Genomic DNA, 21,651 nt, shown 5'->3' with positions numbered 1-21,651 from the left:
ATTTTGGTGAGTTATTTCCATAGAAGATTTCCTCTTCCACGAACACCTTTCTCATCGCGCTGAACTTGAGCCTCTGCTAAATACTGAAGGGAAGATCCTTGGCAAAATAGAGCTTACTTCCCTCATGCGTGATGACCCACTGCTTCAAGGAACGGTAGACAAACTCTCGATCCTGAAACTTAAGAGAATCACACTATTTTGGTTCGGTCCTAGAGTTGCTTAGGGACACTCTCTCCAGGAAGAAAGATGTCATCATCCAACTTCAGCCACCGTGGTAGCATATCTTGGATAAAGTCCAGCAATGGTCGACTTCCCTCAGATCCCTCACAAACACCAAATATTTGCAGATTTTTTTCTTCAACAACGGCTTTCCAGATCCTCCGCTTTTGTTTTCCAAGTAGATGGTCTGTTTCATGAGATTGGAAAGCTCAGACTCACTCTTCTCTCCACGCTCCTCCACACGCATTAGCAGCCCTCAGCCTCTTCCATCCATGCGGTATTTGCAGCCATATTTCGCCTCCCCTCTTTCAGGCTGCTTTCCAGGGTGCTGACTGAGCTTGCCAGTATATTGAGACAGCATTATATGCTGTCAACTTTTGAACCAAACTGGGAACGAAGCGCCTTCGGCTCAGCTAACACCGCCGTTACCCTTACCCGTTACGCCACGTTGCCAGCAGAGTTGTAATTTTCACTCTCTACGCTGGACTTCTCAGGACCTCATTTCCAGGTAAAAATTTCGCAATTCTTAATTGCTGTTGTTTTGATATAACTACAGTTTGGAGGGCACATTTAAACAAGGCTTTTAGTAAATTTTGTGCACGGTTGTTCGGAGCCTCGGTATTAATTGTCCATCTTGACTTGTGGCTCAATCGCAAAATATCTTTTGAATTGGGATAGAATTTTTCTATTTTCGATGATGTTGAACTGGCCAGGAAATATTTTAACAAAAGCTTCTTGAGTGGAATAAATAAACATGGCTCTTTCCGCAAATTTAGAGTTAAAGGACATACTAATCTGTGGTTAACAACGGATCTGTCAGATGTAATGATTGAGTATAATGTTGCTTGGGGCCAAGGCATGCAAGTCAGGATTAGAAGCGGACTGGTTGAGTTTTAGACAATTAAGAAATAAATATACCTCTCTTTGGAAATAAAAATCCTTAAAATCCCCAAAAAGGTCTGGACGGCCCAATCCCAATGTTTGTCTGGTCATTGTAACTCAGTCAGTCTTCAACTTAGTATATTCCTTAATGGACTCAGAATAAGTAAAAGAAAAGAAATGCTAAATTATTTTAATAATAATTTTATTTCCACCTGGTTTTCTATATAGTCTTGAATGTTCTACTGAATTATTCCTAACTCCTGAAAGAACCATTGGCAATACTTCTAATATTGTGACAACCCTAGTTCATACTGTATAGAAAAGAGAGATGGTCTTCATCCAGCTGCCCCATAATTCACAGATAAATATTTTTTTACGGAGAGCCCAAAGATTCTGAGACACTGTATACTGTACGTGAGTTTTACATCTTCTTAATTTTACATCTTCAATTTTCTAAAACTAAGCAATTACATTCAAATATTTACCATTTCTATAGCTCTCAGCATTGATGTTCATGGCACAAAAGAGCAGGATAACATTTCATCAGTGAAGTAATGATTAATATAGATTATCAATCTGGCCAATATTATTAAAATTGGGTAATATCACTCAAGGAACCATTTCATGAGTGGATCCGACTGTTGGCAAAAAGGGTCACTGATCATTCGCTCCAAAGATGTGCCTTCACTTGGAATGTTTTTAATTCACAGACAGATCCTAAAGTACCCCGACCATTCTCACTGGAAATCCTATTAGAATTGTCTGATTCAGTCTTTGGGCGTCTGACCCTAATGACACTAGATTAGATTGATGTGCTGAACCATATTGATCCCCAGAGGATTCTGGAATGTTATAGCTGCTTTGTAAAATGTTGCACGAGAGATCAAAGATTTTAAAACTGAAATGTGAAGGCAATAAAGATGAGAGAATGACACAAACCTGAGTAAAATAAAACAATAAAAAATATTAAAGGCAGCAGAGCCTCTTTATAGTGCTAATTAAGGGATGAGCCATGAGAGGAAAGGAATCCCCAGAGCTATTGACATTTTACCATATTCAATATGACAGATATGACTGATTAGTTCACCGGGCAGCCTCATCAATAATCTGCCTGCCAATCAAATGTGACCTTTAGAAGTGAGGTGATGAATTAATAGGGCAACGAAATGATCCAATACCAGCCCTCCAATCCATCAAGACAGGTGCAGTGAACAGATGAAAGCACCTCGCTGCTAAGGTGGTTTTGGTTCAACTTGTTACCGTTCATCTGGATAATGGTGCATGGACTTGTTGAAGCCAGCTAGAGCCATGAAAATTATGGAAGGTTTGAAGTTTCATTTCTTGTCTCTAACACAGACAGTGAGGTCAATGACTGACATTAAAAGCAAGCCCGATGCAAAAGGGTAAGAGCTACATGTACATTAAAGCCAGAACTTTGAAGTATAGAGAACACTAGACAGGAATACCTCTATCTTCCTCCAGATATTGGGGTCTTTATCCTGATTCTGAATGTCCTCAAGAAGCTGTTGCACCAAAGAAGCACATCGATGCTCATCCACCGGGGGAGCTGTCGGCTGAAGGCTTTTGTCCGCAGACTTCCTCCCCTCATCGTCTTCAGACTGCAGGTCACTGAATGGGCCAGACTCTATGCTTTCATCGAGTGAAGGTGCAATATCACTGGAAGAGGTGGGGCTAAAGCGGCTGACTTGGTTTTGCCTGTAAGGACGCTGAGGGAAGGTATACAAAAGTGTTACTCGTTCAGTTTTTGTTTTTTTTAAGCTTTTGAGGAGTCAAAACAAAACAAATATGAGTCATACCAGTGATGGCAAAGGAGAGGGAACATCGTCCCCACTCTCCCCTGTGTTGCTCACATTGTCTCCGCTATCTGCTATGTCCCAATCTGTGAGCTCTGTCAGCTCCCAGTCATCCACATCCTGCAAAGCCGCCTGGGCAGAGTCATCAGGCTTCTGCAACAAAAAGTTTTAATGAAAACATCAGAGATAGTGGTTAAGTTTAGAAATATGACGAAATAGGGATGCCAATTCTCTACTGACCAGTGGGATGGACTGTGTCAAACTTTCAAGTTTCATGGCAAGCATTTCAGTATTATGGAGCTGAGCAGGGAGAGCCAGGAACTCCTCAGACCCATACCAGTGCTCCCTGTCTGGGCTTACTTTTGATGATTCATGGGCATTCTGTCAGATAAGAGAGTAGGATATAAACATTTGTAATTCACTCGTGGCAAGGTCATTTTGAAAAGAGGAAAAAAAAAAACTTACAAACAGAGAAATGGCTAGATGCAAAGTCAGAATGATCATCTGCACAGGTTTCGCAATGATACATGTAGTAGGACAACCAAACTGTATGTAGAATGTTTATCTTTCAGCTAGTATCAATTTACTGATGTGTCATCTTAGAATGTAGGAACAAAACATTATTTAGCTAGTGCTTTAAAATACAGCCATGTGAAAAAGAAGGCAGACCCTCTTTCACTCACTAAAATCTTTTTTTTGGGGGGGGGTTAAAAAGAGGCCTAAAAGACATCTAAATGCTCCAGACATCTATTCCAAAATTGATTTAAACCTGAAAGTTTTCTGGGAGACAACGGCTCATAAATTGAATAGAAAAATATTTTATTCATTCGCTAATGGGGAAATTAAAAAAAAAAAAGTATTAATTAAGCAAAATAAATTGATATGGATTAAAGTTAACATAATTCTAATGGAATATATGGTCGTTGTGATAAATGCAGACAGGTAATGTCATTTGGATCTCACTCTCTCTCACCTGCATTTCGGGGTTTACTTGGAAAAAAATGCTCTTATGTCCATCAATAGAAAAAAAACTAGCATTTACAAAGGGTGAGGGTTTGATTCTATAGTTTAACTTATTGTTTATTTTGTACATTAAATTAGTTGTACAGTAAAGTCCATCTCTATCAGAATAAAAAAAAACAACAACATGACAACATTTCCTAAAATTATAAAGTGCATCAGTTAGCTTAGGATGTGCATGTGCAATGAGCTAAGGCAGCATTAACAGCCAACATTAACATCGCCGTCACCTCTGAGCTGCTAATTTACCATTTACTTCAGTCGGTGTCCCTTGTTAACGAGTCACAATCAGTTCCCTGTCACAAACTGCATTAAGCATCCGTAACCTAGTCTTCTCTGTCACGTCCGTGCTAGTGTTGTTGTGTCAACTACATGCACGCTGCTGCCGTGCACGCTGCTGCCGTGCACGATGGGCAAGTCTTCCCTGAATAGAACAAGACAGCTGGAACTCACTGGAGCTTGTATTTAAATGACATGACTTTATTCGACTTTTCAGATTAGTCTAAGATCACTGTCTTCTGTCCCTGTTAATATTACTCAATTGTTGGATTGGCAAAGGCAATATGTAAAAGAGCTGATTTACAGTCTGATTTTTTTGTTAAATAAACAATGACACTGAATGATATGCAATGTTGTTGTTCATTTGAGGTTGTATTTACCATATTCTAAGACCTAGAAAGGACCATATGCACATAATGATCATACATTTCCACTTTTTTCTCTTGTATCAGCACGTCAGTGTTCCACAATTCTTGTGGTGGCTTGTTCAGTTGCACATTTAATTCATACTGCCATGTAGTCAATTACATTTGATTAGCAGCACTTGTTGCACTTACCCTGCTAAATCCTAAGGAAGCAGTAAGGGTGTACTTCCATTTTCGCATATATTTTTTACTTGGATTAGTTTATATGAAATTTATAATGACATAGTGTGATATGCCATGTGTTGTTTTTCATCTGAAGTAGAATTTACCTAATTTTAACAATTAGTAAGGACAAAATGTATTCTGTTATGTCCCGATATAAAACACCTTAGGACTGACCAAGAGTGTACTTTCACATTAATGTATGCCCATTATCAAAACTAAATAAGTCCCCACTTTGAGAAAAACTTCCAATTAACCTACCACGATAGATATCAAATACTCGCTAATTCATCATGATCATGGAAAATAATAATAACATGTGGAAAGGGATGCACAAATCTGCATAAAGCAACCTGTGCTCCTCAATCCAAACAGAGTTTTAACGCAGCATTAAATGTTCAAAAGAACCCATCCTTCACCTTGTGCCCCTGGCGCTTCACAATCCAGACCTTCATCTTTCCCGGATGCAGACGGGGATCTGAATCTTCCCCGGATGCCTCCAGGTCTGAGAATAGGAGCTGCTCCCTCATGGGGGAGGGCAAGGAGGAGTCAGAGTCACCCTCACTGTATATATGTTTTTTCCTCTGTGTACTTTCCTTTCGGTTTGATACTTCATTCTGACACATCAAGCTCTGGAGAGGAAGGGGGGCATTGCCAGTGGGTCTGGCCACGAATGAGCTTGTGCGGTCAGGTAGCAGTCTGCCCTCTGAGCATCCTCTATGTGTAGAGCTCATGTGGTGCCTTTGGGCGTCGTTCCCATTCATAACCTGTTTAAGTAATGGGATTTTTTTTAGATTTTGTTCTGATTTACTGAACAAATATAGAGAAGGGGAAATGATAACAACAGTTCATAATCTCTTTCCCTAAAGGTTACAAAAACAAGATGCAGCTGGTGGAGGAAACAGGCACCACTGGAGCAATTTATTTGTTTAATCATATCCTTAATGTTACTCGAGAAACACAGATGTCTCATGCATTAATTTTGTGTTGTTTTTTTCCTTTGTGAAACTAATTTTTAAGTATTTTCAACATGTTCACGCTTATCAAATCTGTGTCATTCTTGTTTAACTTGATAAGTGTTTCAGAACTACATGAACACTACTGCTGAACTAAAATGGAAATTGTTTGGTTTCATGTGTATCCTAATACTCTGCCTTAAATAAAATCATTTTATGGTTCAAGTTATTTTCTAGGTAAATCTGCGGTGGATTTGATCTATCAGAAATTATCCATTGGGGGGTGACATTGTTTCCAACATAGCTGGCAAGTTGTTTAGTTTTTGATTGAATCTTATTTAAACTTTGGATATTTCAAATGCAAAACAATGAAAATCTCTTGCACAAATGAAAAAGGACAAACCTGCAGGCTCTCGTAGGACTGTGAAACATTTTCTGGATAAACTGAGTCCAATTCCAACCAGAACTTGGAGCGGTCTGGAGGATCCACAAGAGAAGGGGTGCTTCGACTCAGCTCAGCATGAGGCTGGAGCCCAGAGAGCTGGTTAACCTTTCCAAAACCTCTTTTTGGGTCCTCAGCCTTGGCTGCTCTATTCGAGAGCAGGGCAGCTCTCTTGGGAAGGGATGGTTGCGTGGGCGACACTTCAGAGCTGTGGCTTGCACCTTGTAGAGGACGCTTCGAACTTTCACTGTGGATTGGTGTGTCACATTGCATTGTGAGTAACATAGGTGGAGAATGGTTTTGGTGCATCAACTCACTCGGTGCTGAGAGCTCAGGTAAACTGTTATAGAGTTCTTGGTTTGACAGGTGATTTCCTTCACTCTCCTCAAAGACAGGCTCCGGGTTTTGGGTGCGATTGACCTCTTGGGAGGAGTCTTCACTTGTGGGTTCCGTTGCTTGGATCTCAGGCTCCTCACTTGGACTGTAGTCACTGAGTTCAAAGGCAGTGATACCACAGTCCAGAGAAAAATAGTCCTGGCTGCAGCGAATAGTCAGCTGACCGCAATCGTCTACTTCTGTCAGAGCATCCAGACGGGTCTGGAGGGGGAAAATGTGTTACTCTGATATCTAGATACTTGTGTTTTAAAAAACTACAACCATAAAACAAGAACAACAACATTTACACTAGTCTTTAGTGATATTTCTCACATTTTTCTGAACAACAATAAATAGAAGGGAATTTTGAGATTTTTTTATGTTGTTTTAATAATTTCATAAATATAGACACAGCTTCTTCTATTCTTTTCTTTTTTTTAGAATCAGCTTTCTGCCATGTCAGAAAAGGCAATTAAGAAACCAGTAAGTGTTGAGAAAGAAATCCGACTACATATAAAATAAAAGCGTGTGTGTGTGTGTGTGTGTGTGTGTTAAACCTGGTGTTGGTCTTGGCTGAAGGCCTGTAGAATGTCAGTCTGACGGGTGAAGTTTCCGTTGGAGTCCTGCAGACCCTGCAGCAGACGCTCCTTCAGGACTAGAACCGATACTCTCAGCTGGTGCCACAGCAGCTGCACTGTCCTGTATCCCATGAGACATAACAACAGCAGCTTAAGATCACAGCGCATTTGTTTAATAGATATTTATATCCTCTAAATATCAACGTGGACAACTATCACATTACACTGAGGTGACAGGGGTAGCTGCAGCTGACTGTCACATTGTTTATGCATTCATTTACTCTCATGAGATGAATCAGACTAGCACAGAAATATGACAGCACAAATATCACCATAAAAAAATATCTTATGTCCTCTTGCGAAGCCTTACCGTATGTCAATAATGATGTTAACAGAGTAGGACAGGAGCTTCAGGGAGAACTCCGTTTCCAGCAAAGCATGAATCTGCTCCACATGGTCTGAGATGTCCTCACATATGTCCTAAGGACACAAAACATTCAAAAAAGTGATGCAATGTTGCAAAATGAGTGAACAAAAGCCCCTAATCCAATTGACAGCTGTGTGTTAATCTATAGGAGCCAACAGAGAACAAAAACACCTCCAGCTGGAAAAGCAGAACTTGTGGGACGTCTGAGGTCATGTCTCCATTTTTAAATATGAGTCACTTTCATGTGGGACCAATTTTAGGTATGTGTTAGAAAACATGGAGAACACATCCTGTCTGCCAGGGATCAACAGTGTCACTGTAATATCAGCTGTAGACTGACTGATATTACTCAACTAAATTCAGATGCCATAAAAACCGGCAGACAGACTCCAGGCAAAAATAGCTTCAGCTGCAAGAAGTTGCTGCACAGAAATATTTAAAGTTAACAGATACAATGACCATGTAGGTTACACATCTAAAGAACTACATTCTAATGAATTCCAAAAAAAACCCCAGCTTGTAGCATTGTTTTATTTTTCCCTGAAGCAGTCTTACTCACCCAAACAGCATACAAATTAGATTTGTACAGATTTATTGAACAAGACACAATTAGATAAGCTTAAGGATTGTTCATGGTGATTTTCAAACTTTGTACAAAAGAGGTTAGCAGTTTCAGCATGCATCAAGTATCTAAGCTAAATACATTCCAAACTCAACTATCAATAGTTTTTGTTTATTTGTTTGTTTGTTTTTTCTTAAATGTTGCGCTATTTTCTGTCATTTCTCCCCAGTGGCCTAAAATAAACAATAGTCATCATTCACTACACCATACAATGGTTAACCATTCATTTGCATTGCTTGAATATCAACTATAGTCATGCATGCACATTGCAACTGTAAGTTACTTAGCATTTTTTTTAAACTAAACCTGATGAAAATCAGGAATTTAAAGGATAGCATATCCTTTTTTTTCTTATTGAATAGTTGTTTTTTCACTTTTACACAACAAAATAATTCACATTTATTCATGCATAAAGAGAGAAACTAGTAATGCATTTTTGTCAAAGTTTTGTATTCATTAGCATTATTTTGCTCATGTGATATTGCTGTGCAGTTATGAAACTAGCAGAAACTAAAATTAGATGACCTTTGAAAAAGCAGGTGACCTGGCTCTGAACCCTGGAGTGATACTCAACATCCATCTCTGGCTGCTGTGTCACTGTGTTGCTCCATGGTGACCTGCCCACCAAGACAACACCTCCCACTTTGCTACTGCCTTTATTAAAGCCACGCTCAGTATGTGAGAATGTAGGTCACACACGCTGCCAGTTTGGCTCATGCTAGTTTGGCTAACAATTTGACCTGCTGAGCACTGTTCCAAAGTACATTTGTCACTACACTACTGTACATCAACTGCTTGCTAGAACCCATTGATTGCATGTGGTCAATATAGGCCTACTGTCCATTCTCAGATACACAGTACATGACAGAATTCCACATCCCCTGTATGACTGCAGTGTTCGGCATACATGTGTCAGGCTAAGTCAAAAAGTTAATACATTTTTTCTTGTATTTTGGTCCGAAATATGAACCAACTGTGACCAGTCACCGGCAAAATCATTCAAACCCTATTGCATGGGGGTTGGTCATTTTGACATGAGTACAACACCACCCAGCTTTTGGCCACTTAGATTCAGCATAAGTTCTGCAAGAGTCTAGAAACTATGTGAGCTAAATAAAGTATGCTGAGTGCCTTGTAGTCATCTAGTCTGACATGAAATTAAATGTCTGACGTGGAATGCTGGCAATGATGTTAAAACCGACTAATCAGGTCAACTACTGACTCAGAAGCATTTGCATCATCCTTGGTTCAAGTCTGGCTGAGAGCCTTTGTTTCGCACCAACTCATCTAATTCAATGAATACACCACTTTGTAAATTCATAGAAAAATAAAAATCATAAAATATGGTTCAAGTGTGATGAACCTGAAGAAAATTCTCTACAATAAACAGTTCAACACTTTTTTTCTGGTCAAGTTTTGCTCCTTCATCTGGTTTTATAGCAAATGTATAGAGTGTTGCGAACTCAAGTGTGAGTTTAATATGAAACTTAATCTTTGGGGGGTCCCAGCAACATTCCTGTGTGGTAATGTTGGTTTAAAGACACAAGATGTGGGATTTCCACACCAGGAAAAGACAGACATCGCCTTATTTACCGCAACCTTTGTCCTTTGGAGACGATTTGAGGGACTCTCTCCCTCCTGACATGTCCCGTGACTTGTGTGGAAAAGATTAACGCCCTAATGCCAACTAGCGAAGCTTTCCTTGAACAAACAAAGGAACCCCTTTCTACGAGCGTCAGGGGAGAAACCAGAACAAATGTTTCTTTATCTGGACATCAAAGATGACGCCTATCTACTTTTATCTAGCAAGACAAAAAAAAAGAGACCTCTCACACCTCTACCAGCTATTTTCGTCAGATTCACTTTCAGTTAGATTTTTGAAATTTTATAAAATGTGTTTTATATCATTGTAAAGGTTCTTTAAGGTTTTCAGTAATATCACAAGCTACATTTTGATACCATTTTCATGATCGAACAGCAACTTGTGCGAAAAAGTACTGAAACATTGAACAGTTGGACATGTGCATTCAAAAGTTTACAGAAGGTCACATTAGAAGGTTACAATGTATTCTAGGTTCATCTTAAAATTTCACTCGTAAGCCAAATATTATATGTTGTGAGTAGTGTATATTTAACAAATTGTTGTTTCTTTATGTAATTTCGGTCAATTCAAGCGAGAACTCATGAAGTAGAGAAAGACAAATTAACAATAATTTTAAAATTAATGGTTTTTTCTTTCCTTTATCGAAGGAATGGTGCCCCTTGTCGAGCTTTATTTGATTTAATAATGAGAACACTATCTATAACATCTTCTGGTACTTCCGTGTCATGCTTTTGCTACAATTAAGTCTTCTTCTCATTCTTTCAGCTGAATTCATACAAAACCGCACCAGACACAGCTCAAGACAAACTTGTGAGTAGCATCTTCAAAAGCAGATGTGCCTTGGACACTGCTGCAGACCAAACCAGATGCCTTATCACCTGACATATGGACACAAACATCACTCCAGATCAGCACGTTTGATTAATTTACTAACATGTTAGCAAAAATAGAGACGTGTTGATTTGCTTGACATTACTGGGAGTTTTTCAAGCCTGTTTCAGTCAGGAAATCTGTAGTAAATTGTCTGTTCTGTGCATCTTTCATATGTTGCAACTGAACTCCTGACAATTGAGGAATAAGGCTGTTGTGAAAAAAGATGTCCTGGTGGAAAATCAACAGCCCAGACAAAAGAGAGCACAGTTAGAAGAGATCTTAATTAATCCTGTCCTGGAAAGGCGCACTAGTAGAAAATTTGATAAACAAACTCCACATATACACAAAGACTGAGTGAACTATATCTGACACGCAAATCTCCAAAACATGCACACTCCCTCAATCCACTCAAAATATACTTGAAATCTCGTTGGCATACACACACACTCAGTTTCATCATCAAAGCGCTGTCATGTCCCTCTAAAACAGTGGTGAACATGTCACCGGTGTCTTTCAGATGCTTCAATAATTTATATACAGCTTTCAAATGCTAATACAAGACGCACACACACATACAGAGCACTCAACAGAGGGCCTGTCTGACTAAATTAACACCAAGTCTGTTGTTTCTATCTGAAGTAAATTGTTAGTAGATCTTTGGTGCAGATAGTCAGCTAGGAGAAAAGATATTGCGTGAAGATGTGCACATATCCTCTCTTTAAGTGCATATATCACGGAACAAGTGAAAACTTCTCTGTCATGGTGACTTGGTCTTGGAGTACATCTCTAGTTTACAAAGCACCACACAAAAACATATGAGTTCAAGGGTTATCATTCCATCTATGTCATAGTCTGATCATCCATCATCATAACGGCTTATGTTTTATGATGATGACTAATGATTTTCAGTTTATTTCAGCAGTTATTGCATGGTTGCTGGCCATCCATCCATCGATGGGCCGGAGCCTATCCCATCTCATTGGGTGAGAGGCCGGGTATACACAGGTATATCACGGGACCACACAGGGAAAAAAAACACTCACGCACACTCCTAGGGAGGATTTTGAGACACCAATTAACCTAACATGCATGCTTTTGGGTGGTGGTCATACACGGGGAGAACATGCAAACTACACACAGAAAGGCCCCAGCTGGGAATTGAACCGTGCAGCCCCCAAAGGCATTCCTGTGTTAAAAAGAGTTGTGCAGGAAGCTGCTGCGCCACAGCAGAGCCGCAACAAAAATGTTTTTTTGTGTAAATACAATCATGTAGCCGAGACACAACAGTGTCATGCATTACTTATTCTTTTAACAATGCATAAATCATGAAGAAATGTGACTTTTCAGTCAAGTTTTAATACTGGTGCATGCTTTGGGACCTGACTAAGCTTTCATTTTTTGGCCACTCTGCCTAAACCATGGCTACATTCACATTGGAAACAAACAACAAATGTCCTTTAAGCATTGCTCTTTTGTGACAGAAAGAGTCCATGGAAAATGAATAATTAAGAAAAACTAATAAACTAAGAACAGGATAGCTGGGAGGAGAACTTCCAATTTGACTGATTTATTTTTTTGAAGGGCTTGTTAGCCCCCAACATGTGTCAATATAAACAGTATGCATGTGTGAGATATATATGTATAGTGATATTAGGCATGTCTGCTTACTTAAGATTGCATGTATTTATACATTTAATATGCTATCTTATCGCTTATAAGACACTCATGTATAAAAATTCAAACAGAATAATTTAATAATCAAAAAACACACTATGCACATTTTCTTATACTCTGGTCACGTATAGTCAAGATATGACCTGTCAATCAGTGAGTCCATACATCCAGCAGGGTTTCTAATTGCCTAAAATCAATCTGAAATAAGCAGACTTATGCTTCAGCTCCAATCACAGCTCATACTCATCACCCCCAACATCAAGGGCTTCAGACTGGCCACGTTCAAACCGCTTGTGACAGCTTGGCCTCATCCACACCCATTCGATCTAATAACCTTCAACTTCTCCACTTCAGCCTATCAACAGAGTATGCTTTACCTTGGAGATCAAATACCATGTGGTTCTTCTCCCCCTGGAGTATTCAAATTAAGCCGCTTCAAAGACAACCAAGACCTGCTGCTGTGATGCAAAGACTTGTTACAGTAATTTTCTTCAAAGTGATAACCTCTGCAAAAAGACTCTAAAGTCTGAATTCTCTTCTGAAGCAACATTTACTGAAACTCTGCATTTTTTCTCTCTCCTTCCAGACATTTAAACAAACTGAACAATACTGTGACTAAAGTCCTGGAGAAAAATGTGTTTCGAAGTCCTCTCAAAAAACGTTCAATACACATGAAGGTCTTGTCTATAGTGGCAAAGAAAGATCTTTTGTAGACGTTCATAACAGAGCCAAACAAAACAACTTAAATTAGAGGTCCTTGATGTTGTTGTTTTTTCCAGTGCAAACTGCCTATTTCAGGGACTACTGCATCTTACCACAGCACAAACATTTTGTGCTCATGTGGGTGTCTACCAATCAAAGCAGGGACGTTTCACACAAGAGCCAGCTGTTCTATTAATCATGGGTATTCTAGCACATCCTTGGAGCATGTGAAGGTACATGAGGGTCACTCATGTTTGCAGGGGGAAAGAGTCAATATATGTTTTGTATAACACACAAAATATTGTATTTTGTTGAGATAGAAATGAAAACATATTTAGTTTAACTGTAATCAGTCTTTCAATCAGAAAAAGGAGCATAAATGAGATACAGACTACTGCAGAAACTGAAGGGTAAATAAGTGATCAGGAGCTGACTGTCTGTGTTCCTTTCTCTGATTATAGATACTTCACATATCAAATGCAATATTAAGGACATACTAGCAGTATACTCGTGATGATTTTGTGTTTAGATTGACAAAGTATGAAGAAAGACTATAGTGTAAAGTCACCAACTTTTCAAGTTACATATCTGAACAAAAATTTAGCGTACACAAGTTTTTATGTTGTGCCATTGAAGAGCACACAGCAGAAGCTGAACATTCAGATCAATGACCAAAAACTGCATTTAGAAACTTGCATTAAACACCCTAAGACTTTTTTATATTTCATTTGGATAAGAGTGACTCTCAACAAAATTTTAAGCAGTCAATATTCAGTCTGTTGCTTACCTTTTCACACCAATTTGACAATGTTTTTTCAGACTAAACACCAAAAAAGTAATCAACCTGAATCCTTTGTGTCCAAAAAAAGAATGGAAAAGGAAAAAACAGGATTCTCAAATGCTAACACACTATAAAAACTAAGACACCAAACATGCTGGTACTGCCTTGTGGGATTTGATTATCGACTGACACACCCGCAGTGTGTGTATTTGTGTGGTGACCTGCTTCTTCCATGGGGCTGTTGGTCTTAGTAAGAGGAGGGGCGACAGTTGGGAAAGTTTATTTTAGAACTCACCCGCCCCTCGACACTCACACTCACAAACTCAAGATCCCAGGTGTCATTCTCACCACTTACAACTCACAGACATCAGTCAGTTGTACTGTCCCTCGCTTCCTCCTCTGTTTCTTTACTGAATCCAGATCAACACAAACAGCCCACAGATTGACAGACTGTAAGATGCTCCTTTTACACACAACAGCAATTTGCAAATAAAATAAAGATTTGTTTCAGTCAGCCTGAACCTAATTTTTTGGCTGAAACCTTTATTTTTGTGACAAAATTAAAATGGTTCTTGTGAAAATCCTGCTAAATGGGACAACTCCTCCACCTGCTGGTATGGAAACATACCTGCATGATATACGGGCAAAGGATTATAGGTAATCCTCAGAGGATTTACAATTGAGGAAAATAAAAGTAAAGCTGGCTTTATTCAGTTGCAATTGATATGTAGTAGATTAACTCCACCATGTTTTCATTTAAGTAATTTACCGTTTTCTTTTCATTATTTATTGTGAATACAGTGAACTGTTTCACCAGCTAGCTAACTGAAGCGTGCTAACGCCTTTCCAGACGGAAAATGTTTGTCCCCAACAGATAACAAATCTACTATATTGCCCTTTGTCGTGAACACAGATGCAGATGCAGCTGAGAATAAATCAAAACTTCGCTATGCATTTTTTTTAAACTATTTTTGTTTTGTGTTTTGCAACAAAAACAATAAAAAATACAGCAAAACACAGCAAACTCAATAAATACATACAGAATATGTGTATGAGGTGAACTGCCTCTGCCAGGTCAGTGAAAAGTTAATTCTGTAAAAGGGCAGGGGATAATCCAAACGACAAATTCCTCACAAAAATTACAGCAGGTTATAAGTTTGTCTGATTTTCCCAATAAACTGTGGTGTTACATCACCATGGTCTCTGCAATGCTGACCAGTCTTTCTAAATGCTAACCCCCATGTATGAATGGTAAGTAATACATCCTGTTTCGAGAGGGATTTATAAAGTCTAGATGATTTTATTAAAACACTTGACAATATTGATAAACATAGCTGCTAACACAGTTTAAGAATGTAGCTGCAAACATTGATCGTGAATGCAGCTCTATGCGACGCATTGGGTAGTGTTAACAGATGCAACTGCCGATTTATAAGACTAAAAAGAGTGAACATGAGAGGAACACTGCTTTCATGTTCTTCCTCTGTTGCTTTGACTTCACCTCATCTTTAATTAAGCAGACTAAATACTAAACTGACTCCTTTTAAATGTGGCGGTTACAACGTTTTATTTGGTCTGGTTAATCTCCATAACCCTGCACCCAGCCCCTGACTTGAACGTTTCTTTGCGCTGGCCCGCAAAGACTTGGTGCCAGTGTAGCACCACTTCTTCTGTGGTGGAGCCAGTGCTTTGGTGGGCAAAACAAAAATAAGTTAGACTGGCACCAAACCAGCACTGGAACTGCTTTGGTGGAAAAACTCCTACAAGGAGTTGATTGGTTCTGGAAAAAAGATTCCATGTATCCTGGAATAATTTGGAAGAGCCTGAAAGTGAGAATCTGAGCATTCACGTTTTAGATTTTAAAGCATCTTCATCCCTTTTGTGTTGGGGGTGGGTAAGCTTCCAGTTAAGCTAGAGCAGCCTCTGGGCCAGCAGGTTTGGTGTCAGGAGGGATGTCGAACATGTAAAAAGTTTACTTGTTTACAGACTGTGTTAGATACACGTGCATCCAGGGACAAAACTGTGGTTGGCAGTCACAAGACCATAACTTCTTTGATAAACATACATTTTCATCAAACAAAGTACAAATTACAGCAGCATTTTGAGCTGTCCATGATGACGTATTTATGAAATGGCACGGTCAATATAATCCATTCTAGCCACTGTCCCCGACTGAACTAGCTGTCATATAGCTGAGTTTTTTGCATAACCTGACAGAAAACCTGATAGATTTTTATGCTTATATTGATGTTCTCTTTGTAATTTCAAGAGATGAGTCTAAGGGCATGGGATCAGAGTTTAGAATTTTGCAAACACTTCAGATGTTGCTTACTTTGGAACTCATGACAGCTCAGTCTGCTGTTTTACTAGCCTGGAACCACAATCTTCTGCTCTTGGCAACGGGCTGTGATCTCCATCGCATTTTAATTCTACTTTTGAATTATGATTTTTAAAGTTTATCTATTTATCTAAGGGTTGAGTGCTGCTTTCTGTCCCCTAGTTGCACACTCACCTTTGTGATGACGTTGGACAGAAACCTGTCTATAATACATTTGCAAGGATGATGTCACCGTAGGTTTTGCTTATCATATTGGAAATACATTTTGAAGACAATGCCAATTTGCAATTTTCTTTTCAATTTTCAAATTTAATCACAGTGAGTGAATCTTTCGTGTCGTACTTGAGTAAACATTTGTCCCACTTTTACATTGCTGAGCTCGTTGCAACACAGTTTTTCAGATTAATTTTAATTTTAGGGCAGAGCTGCACAGTGTTCAACTCACAGAAAGAGGATTCCTGGTTCAAATCCCAGATGGGGCCTTTCTATTTTCCCCATGCCTGCATTGGTTCTCTCTCGCTCCCACCATCCAAAAACATGCATGTTAGGTTAATTGGTGATTCTGAATTGTTAACCTAGAAATTGTGAACGCCTCTTGCTCCAGCCCCATTCTCACCCTGAATTGGATTAAGTAAGTATAGAGAATGGATTGATGGATAGATAGAAGAATTTTACAGCCCAAATTCCTGCTGTGAAGCACAAATGTCCATTGATAAGTGTCATGAGTGTGTTAACCTTTGTACAAATGTGGTTGATTTCAAACTTTCATTGTGTAACAAGGTCTATAACATTTCTAACATTTTTTTGAGCTGAGTATCTCCACATGGGAGAAAAGCCATACTACTGCCATAAAAGACTCATTGATGAAGAGAACTGGTCAGATGGCAACAAAGGAGCAAAAACCTGAAAAATCACTGATTGTAGATAATGTTTTTTCAAGACGTTTGAGGGTTCGCATTTTAGAAATGGAAGATCATTACGTAATAACGTAATGCATGAACAGGTAAGTATTGGCCTCATCAAAGAAGCGAAAAAACATTAATAGTCAAAAACGCATTCAGGATAGACAAAGGAAGAAAACAAGAACAGAACACTGATGTGGCTTTTCCAAAATGGAAATCACTGATGGCAGCCATTTTAAGATTCTTTTATTAGTTTAAATCTTTAAATGGACTCGCCCCGCCTTACCTCTCTGAGCTGCTCCATCCTTATCCTGGAGGTACTGAGACCTAAACTGTGGAATGATCCCCCATTTCACATCAGACAAGCCCCTTTACTGTCCATTTTTAAAACTCATCTTAAAACCATTTTTATTCCCTGGCTTTTAACCCAGCATGAGACTCTGTTTCTGTTATTGTTTTATTGTTTTTATTGTTTTATTATTGATATTGTTTATTAGTGTTTTTACATTGTTCTCATGTTTTATGCCTTATACTTCGTGTTGTTATTCATGTACAGCACTTTGTTTCAGCCACAGCTGTTTTAAAGGGCTTTATAAATAAAGTTGAGTTGAGTTAATGTCCAAAGAGTCACTCTGTTATGAAGAACAACACAACGTAGACTTTTTTTCTGAGCAAAGCATGAGTCTGTCTTACACTAATGATGGATTAATCAGAAAAGTCGAGAAGTTATCTCTAGAGCCTCCACAACAACTGCTTTCTGGACAAGAACCCTGAAACTCTTCATCTTTTGGGTTGGACTATTTTAATGCTGTAAATTATGAAGTTACAAAAACACTGTCTTAAAACATTTACAATAACACAATAAGTATGGGTTAAATACTATCATATCAGAGTGCAGCCGTACAAGGCTCAACATCTAAGTTAGTAACACCAAACCTTCTCAACCAAACCAAATCATTTGAAGTTGTCCCTGTGGGGAATGGCCAAAAGAGTCTAACAACGCTGATCATCACTCGTGCCATCCGCATGCATAAATGAATATTCAGCCAAACAGTTTTTATAGATTCAGAGAACGATAAACATCCAAACAATGCATGCCATTAAATGTTTTTCCATCGCCTGATTTTGTAATACTTAGTTATATTCACTATTCAAAAGAGAACACTGATGTTTCAATAAAGCAATGAGAGCATCAAACAGGCTTTTAAAGCAAATATTCCATATTTACTCAGTCAGTATTGCACCTGGTGCTCGAGAGGGGACTCAGGAGGTTTTCCACATGCTGCCATACCTAACACAACTAATAGGAAGATTATTATAAACAAGACCTTATAGTGTTCCACAGCTTCTCCAGTATACTTATACTTATATATTTTTTATATTTCTTATATTTACACTCTTTGCACTGTTTTTGGTGGCTTTAAATTTAGTTATACCACTTATAATGACAATAAAGGCATTCTGATTCATTCTGATTCTGATATTTTGGACCCACATGGGTATCACACATGCATGCAAACAACATCCCCTAACTTTGTAAAAATATTTTTTATTCCACATAAGAAACCCACAGAGAACCAACTCTTTCTACATTCTTTTTCTCTCCCAAACACACACACTTTCTTTGTTTGCAAGGCGACAGCTGTTACTTCTGACGGCTGTGTAGAGGGGGTGGTGCGAAGGGGGAAAAAATGAGGAGGAAGTGAAGGTTAAGTCTATGTTCCAGAAAGACAGTGTGTTTCATCATTAACTCAACTGTATATGTCCAATGGAAGGTGTCAAAGGCTCCCTCATCATGGTAAGCTTTTTCATTCACTTTGTTTGAGCCACACTACACCTGGTTCATAATAACAGAGATAATAATAAGTTCTATATGTTGGTAGACAGCTCCTGGTAGGCAAGAGTAAAGTAAAGTAAAATTACTTTTGTCATGTTACTGAGATTCTTGTCAGGAGTGAAACATGCACGGAGGTAGTTGAGGATCTTTTATCCATGCAACAATTTAACGAGAAACTTGAGATATGAAAGATTCATTTTTGATGTTTTAACACATTTGAGAGTTTGACAAATCCAAGGACCAATTGCTTGCATTTTTAATACCAGTAATCCTATACACCTAACTTAGCAAACAAATGTCCCTCCTCCTTCCTTTCTTCCGTCCCTCTCTCCGCCCTCCCTCTTCACCCTACATTCATTACTGCCCCCTGTGTTAAGATCACATTCCAGGATTCCTTGCGTAGCTGCGATGTGACATCAGGAAACAGAAATATCTTGACAGCTGGGAGACAGCAGGCTGGACTTTGTGGCTTCAGAAGTATAATTTAAAAAAAAAAAGCAGTGTTGCTCTGAATCAAAAAAAAGGAAAAGAAAAGAAAAATTCTAGAAAATGATTTGTTCATCATCTTCCAGAAAGAGAAAGGTGAAAACTTTCTGTAAGATAAACAGCTCATCTCCAATGTGTTTAAATTAAAATTGATTTATTACGTTATAGTTATGCTATGAGAGAGTTATGTTATAAAATGGCAGTTTTAAAGTAGATTGTATACTTTCTACTTTACAATACCTGTATTTTTTTTAAAGAGAAAGTTCCACCTCTTAGGAAAGATGCAGATTTTTTTTCTTAGGGGGTAACCATAAAAATCTGTCTTTATTTGAATTTGATCACTTTAATCAATGAGGTGGGACTGTGGATGTCCAGACATCAGCAGCTATACACCCATTAGGTCCAGTCCTGTGGAAATGTACATCTGCAAGTCATCTAAAACATTTTCAATTCTCAAAAATACTACACTGGATACAGATTAAAAGCAATCACCCACTAAAAGCTGCAGCACTTGCAGTGTTTAAAGCCTCCTAAAAACCTAAGGATTTTCTGAAGAAACTGACTTGACTTCTTATGGTCCAGTATTTGTATTTCTCAGCCTGTAAAGAAAACGATTGTCATGAAAAAACTTCAAAACTTGATCTCATGACATAGGTTTTCATACCAACAGCTCCGCAGTCTAAAACAATAAATGGTCCAAAATCGTATTGCGTGTGTTAATACGTTTTACTCACTTACACAGACGCAGCTACATCTTTATACATCATCACATAAACATTCAATATTTTCACATCTTGTGACTTGATGATGTTCAATTTTAACACCTTACTTATATTCAAGCTCCACATCTTGCTGCGTACATCATCACATGCACTTTCCACAGCGTGCTATACATCTCACACAGGTGATTTGGCCACAAACACATGTACGGAGGAGGATTTTAGTATATGCTAATCCACAGACATTTATGCAGCACACTACAACTTCCAGACCCATTCTGCTGAATATGTCACTCAGTTTATTCACTTTTCCTCTCACTTGCGAACGTTTAAGGTTAGGAGTTAAAAACAAAAAAATGTCTTTGGTTTTGTAGATAAAGATGAGCTTAAAATAATTGTGTGGACCTTCTACTCTCTTGGCTTAATTGCCATTGCCAGGTTGATAGGAAAAAATTCTAAAGTTATAAAATTGTGTAGTACAAGTTGTTTTTCTGTTGAAGTTGTCCGATATATATATATGTGTGTGTGTGTGTGTGTGTTTGTGTGTTCATATATATGATATATATATAAACAAGCAGCGTTCTCTTTTCAAACTACTCCAGGACATTCTCCAAGCAGCTGTTACACACCACCTGCAGCAGAATACTAAGACTGGTTAAGAGGCTGGAATACCAACACGCACACACGCACACACACACACACACACACACACACACACGCAGAACCAGTAGTTGCATCACTATAATCATGTCCTGCAGTCACTCCAAGGCAAGGTCAGGTTATAGAAAAATGCCCTGCAGGCAAACGAATTTTAAATATGACAGAGAGAAGAAAAGAGGCACAAAGAGAGAGAGAGAGAGACAAAGAAAGAAAGGATGAAAGAAAGAAACAAAGCAAGAAAAGAGCAGCAAGGACATGATGAAGGAGGAGAGATATCACCAGAGGCATGAATATAATTTCAAACAGCAGTCTGGCAATCTGTCTGCTCCCATCTCCCACTCTGTCACTGGGCCTGGTGCCCACCAAGTGCCTGCAATTAACTCAAATAAAGTTCGGCCAACTCCATCCTGGACGCTTTATGTCAAAATAAGATACTGATGGGATGATGCCAAGTCTGCTGGGTGTCAAGGAGCTTATTATCAAAACACAGATATCAGCTGCTGCTAATACTCAAGAATGTAAGTGCAGAACACAGTCATCTTGAGACAAATATCCCTCGACCACAGACAAGCTACAGTGGACAAAAGACAACTCTTAAATGCAGCATTTGTGGCTACAGTTATAAGATTTCAGGATTTTTTTTTTTTTGAGAGTTACACAAAATGAGAATTAATCTTATGTTTGTGAGTTATAAATCAAGAGTTTGACAGCAGGGGCACACATGTGGCCTCGTTCTGCCCGAAGCTCAAAATTACATCTAACAACACACTTAAAGTCTGCAAATTCACAGGCTGCATCTATCTTGATTAGGCACTGCTAAGCTGCTAGAGACAGAGAGAGCACAATTGACGGTCCGGTGAGTAGGTTTTGCAGCT

General features: G+C 38.7%; 1 protein-coding gene across 3 annotated transcripts in view; it reads right to left on the bottom strand.

Moving 5' to 3' along the window:
* The window catches only part of akap6 (A kinase (PRKA) anchor protein 6), a 302,904-nt gene that overhangs the window by 231,876 nt on the left and 49,377 nt on the right, over positions 1-21,651 (bottom strand). For all 3 annotated transcript variants that reach the window (XM_075448839.1, XM_075448841.1, XM_075448840.1), the window contains exons 4-10: positions 7,523-7,632; positions 7,132-7,273; positions 6,161-6,796; positions 5,221-5,568; positions 3,156-3,296; positions 2,919-3,068; positions 2,568-2,828 (exon numbers count right to left, since the gene is read on the bottom strand). In XM_075448839.1, the coding sequence (XP_075304954.1) occupies positions 2,568-2,828; positions 2,919-3,068; positions 3,156-3,296; positions 5,221-5,568; positions 6,161-6,796; positions 7,132-7,273; positions 7,523-7,632 (1,788 nt within the window). The remainder of the gene's footprint in view (positions 1-2,567; positions 2,829-2,918; positions 3,069-3,155; positions 3,297-5,220; positions 5,569-6,160; positions 6,797-7,131; positions 7,274-7,522; positions 7,633-21,651) is intronic.

Source organism: Odontesthes bonariensis, chromosome 17 (assembly GCF_027942865.1).
Source record: "Odontesthes bonariensis isolate fOdoBon6 chromosome 17, fOdoBon6.hap1, whole genome shotgun sequence".
Taxonomy (NCBI): Eukaryota; Metazoa; Chordata; class Actinopteri; order Atheriniformes; family Atherinopsidae; genus Odontesthes; species Odontesthes bonariensis.
Note: the sequence above shows the minus strand (reverse complement) of the source record. Positions and strands in the feature narration are given on the sequence as shown.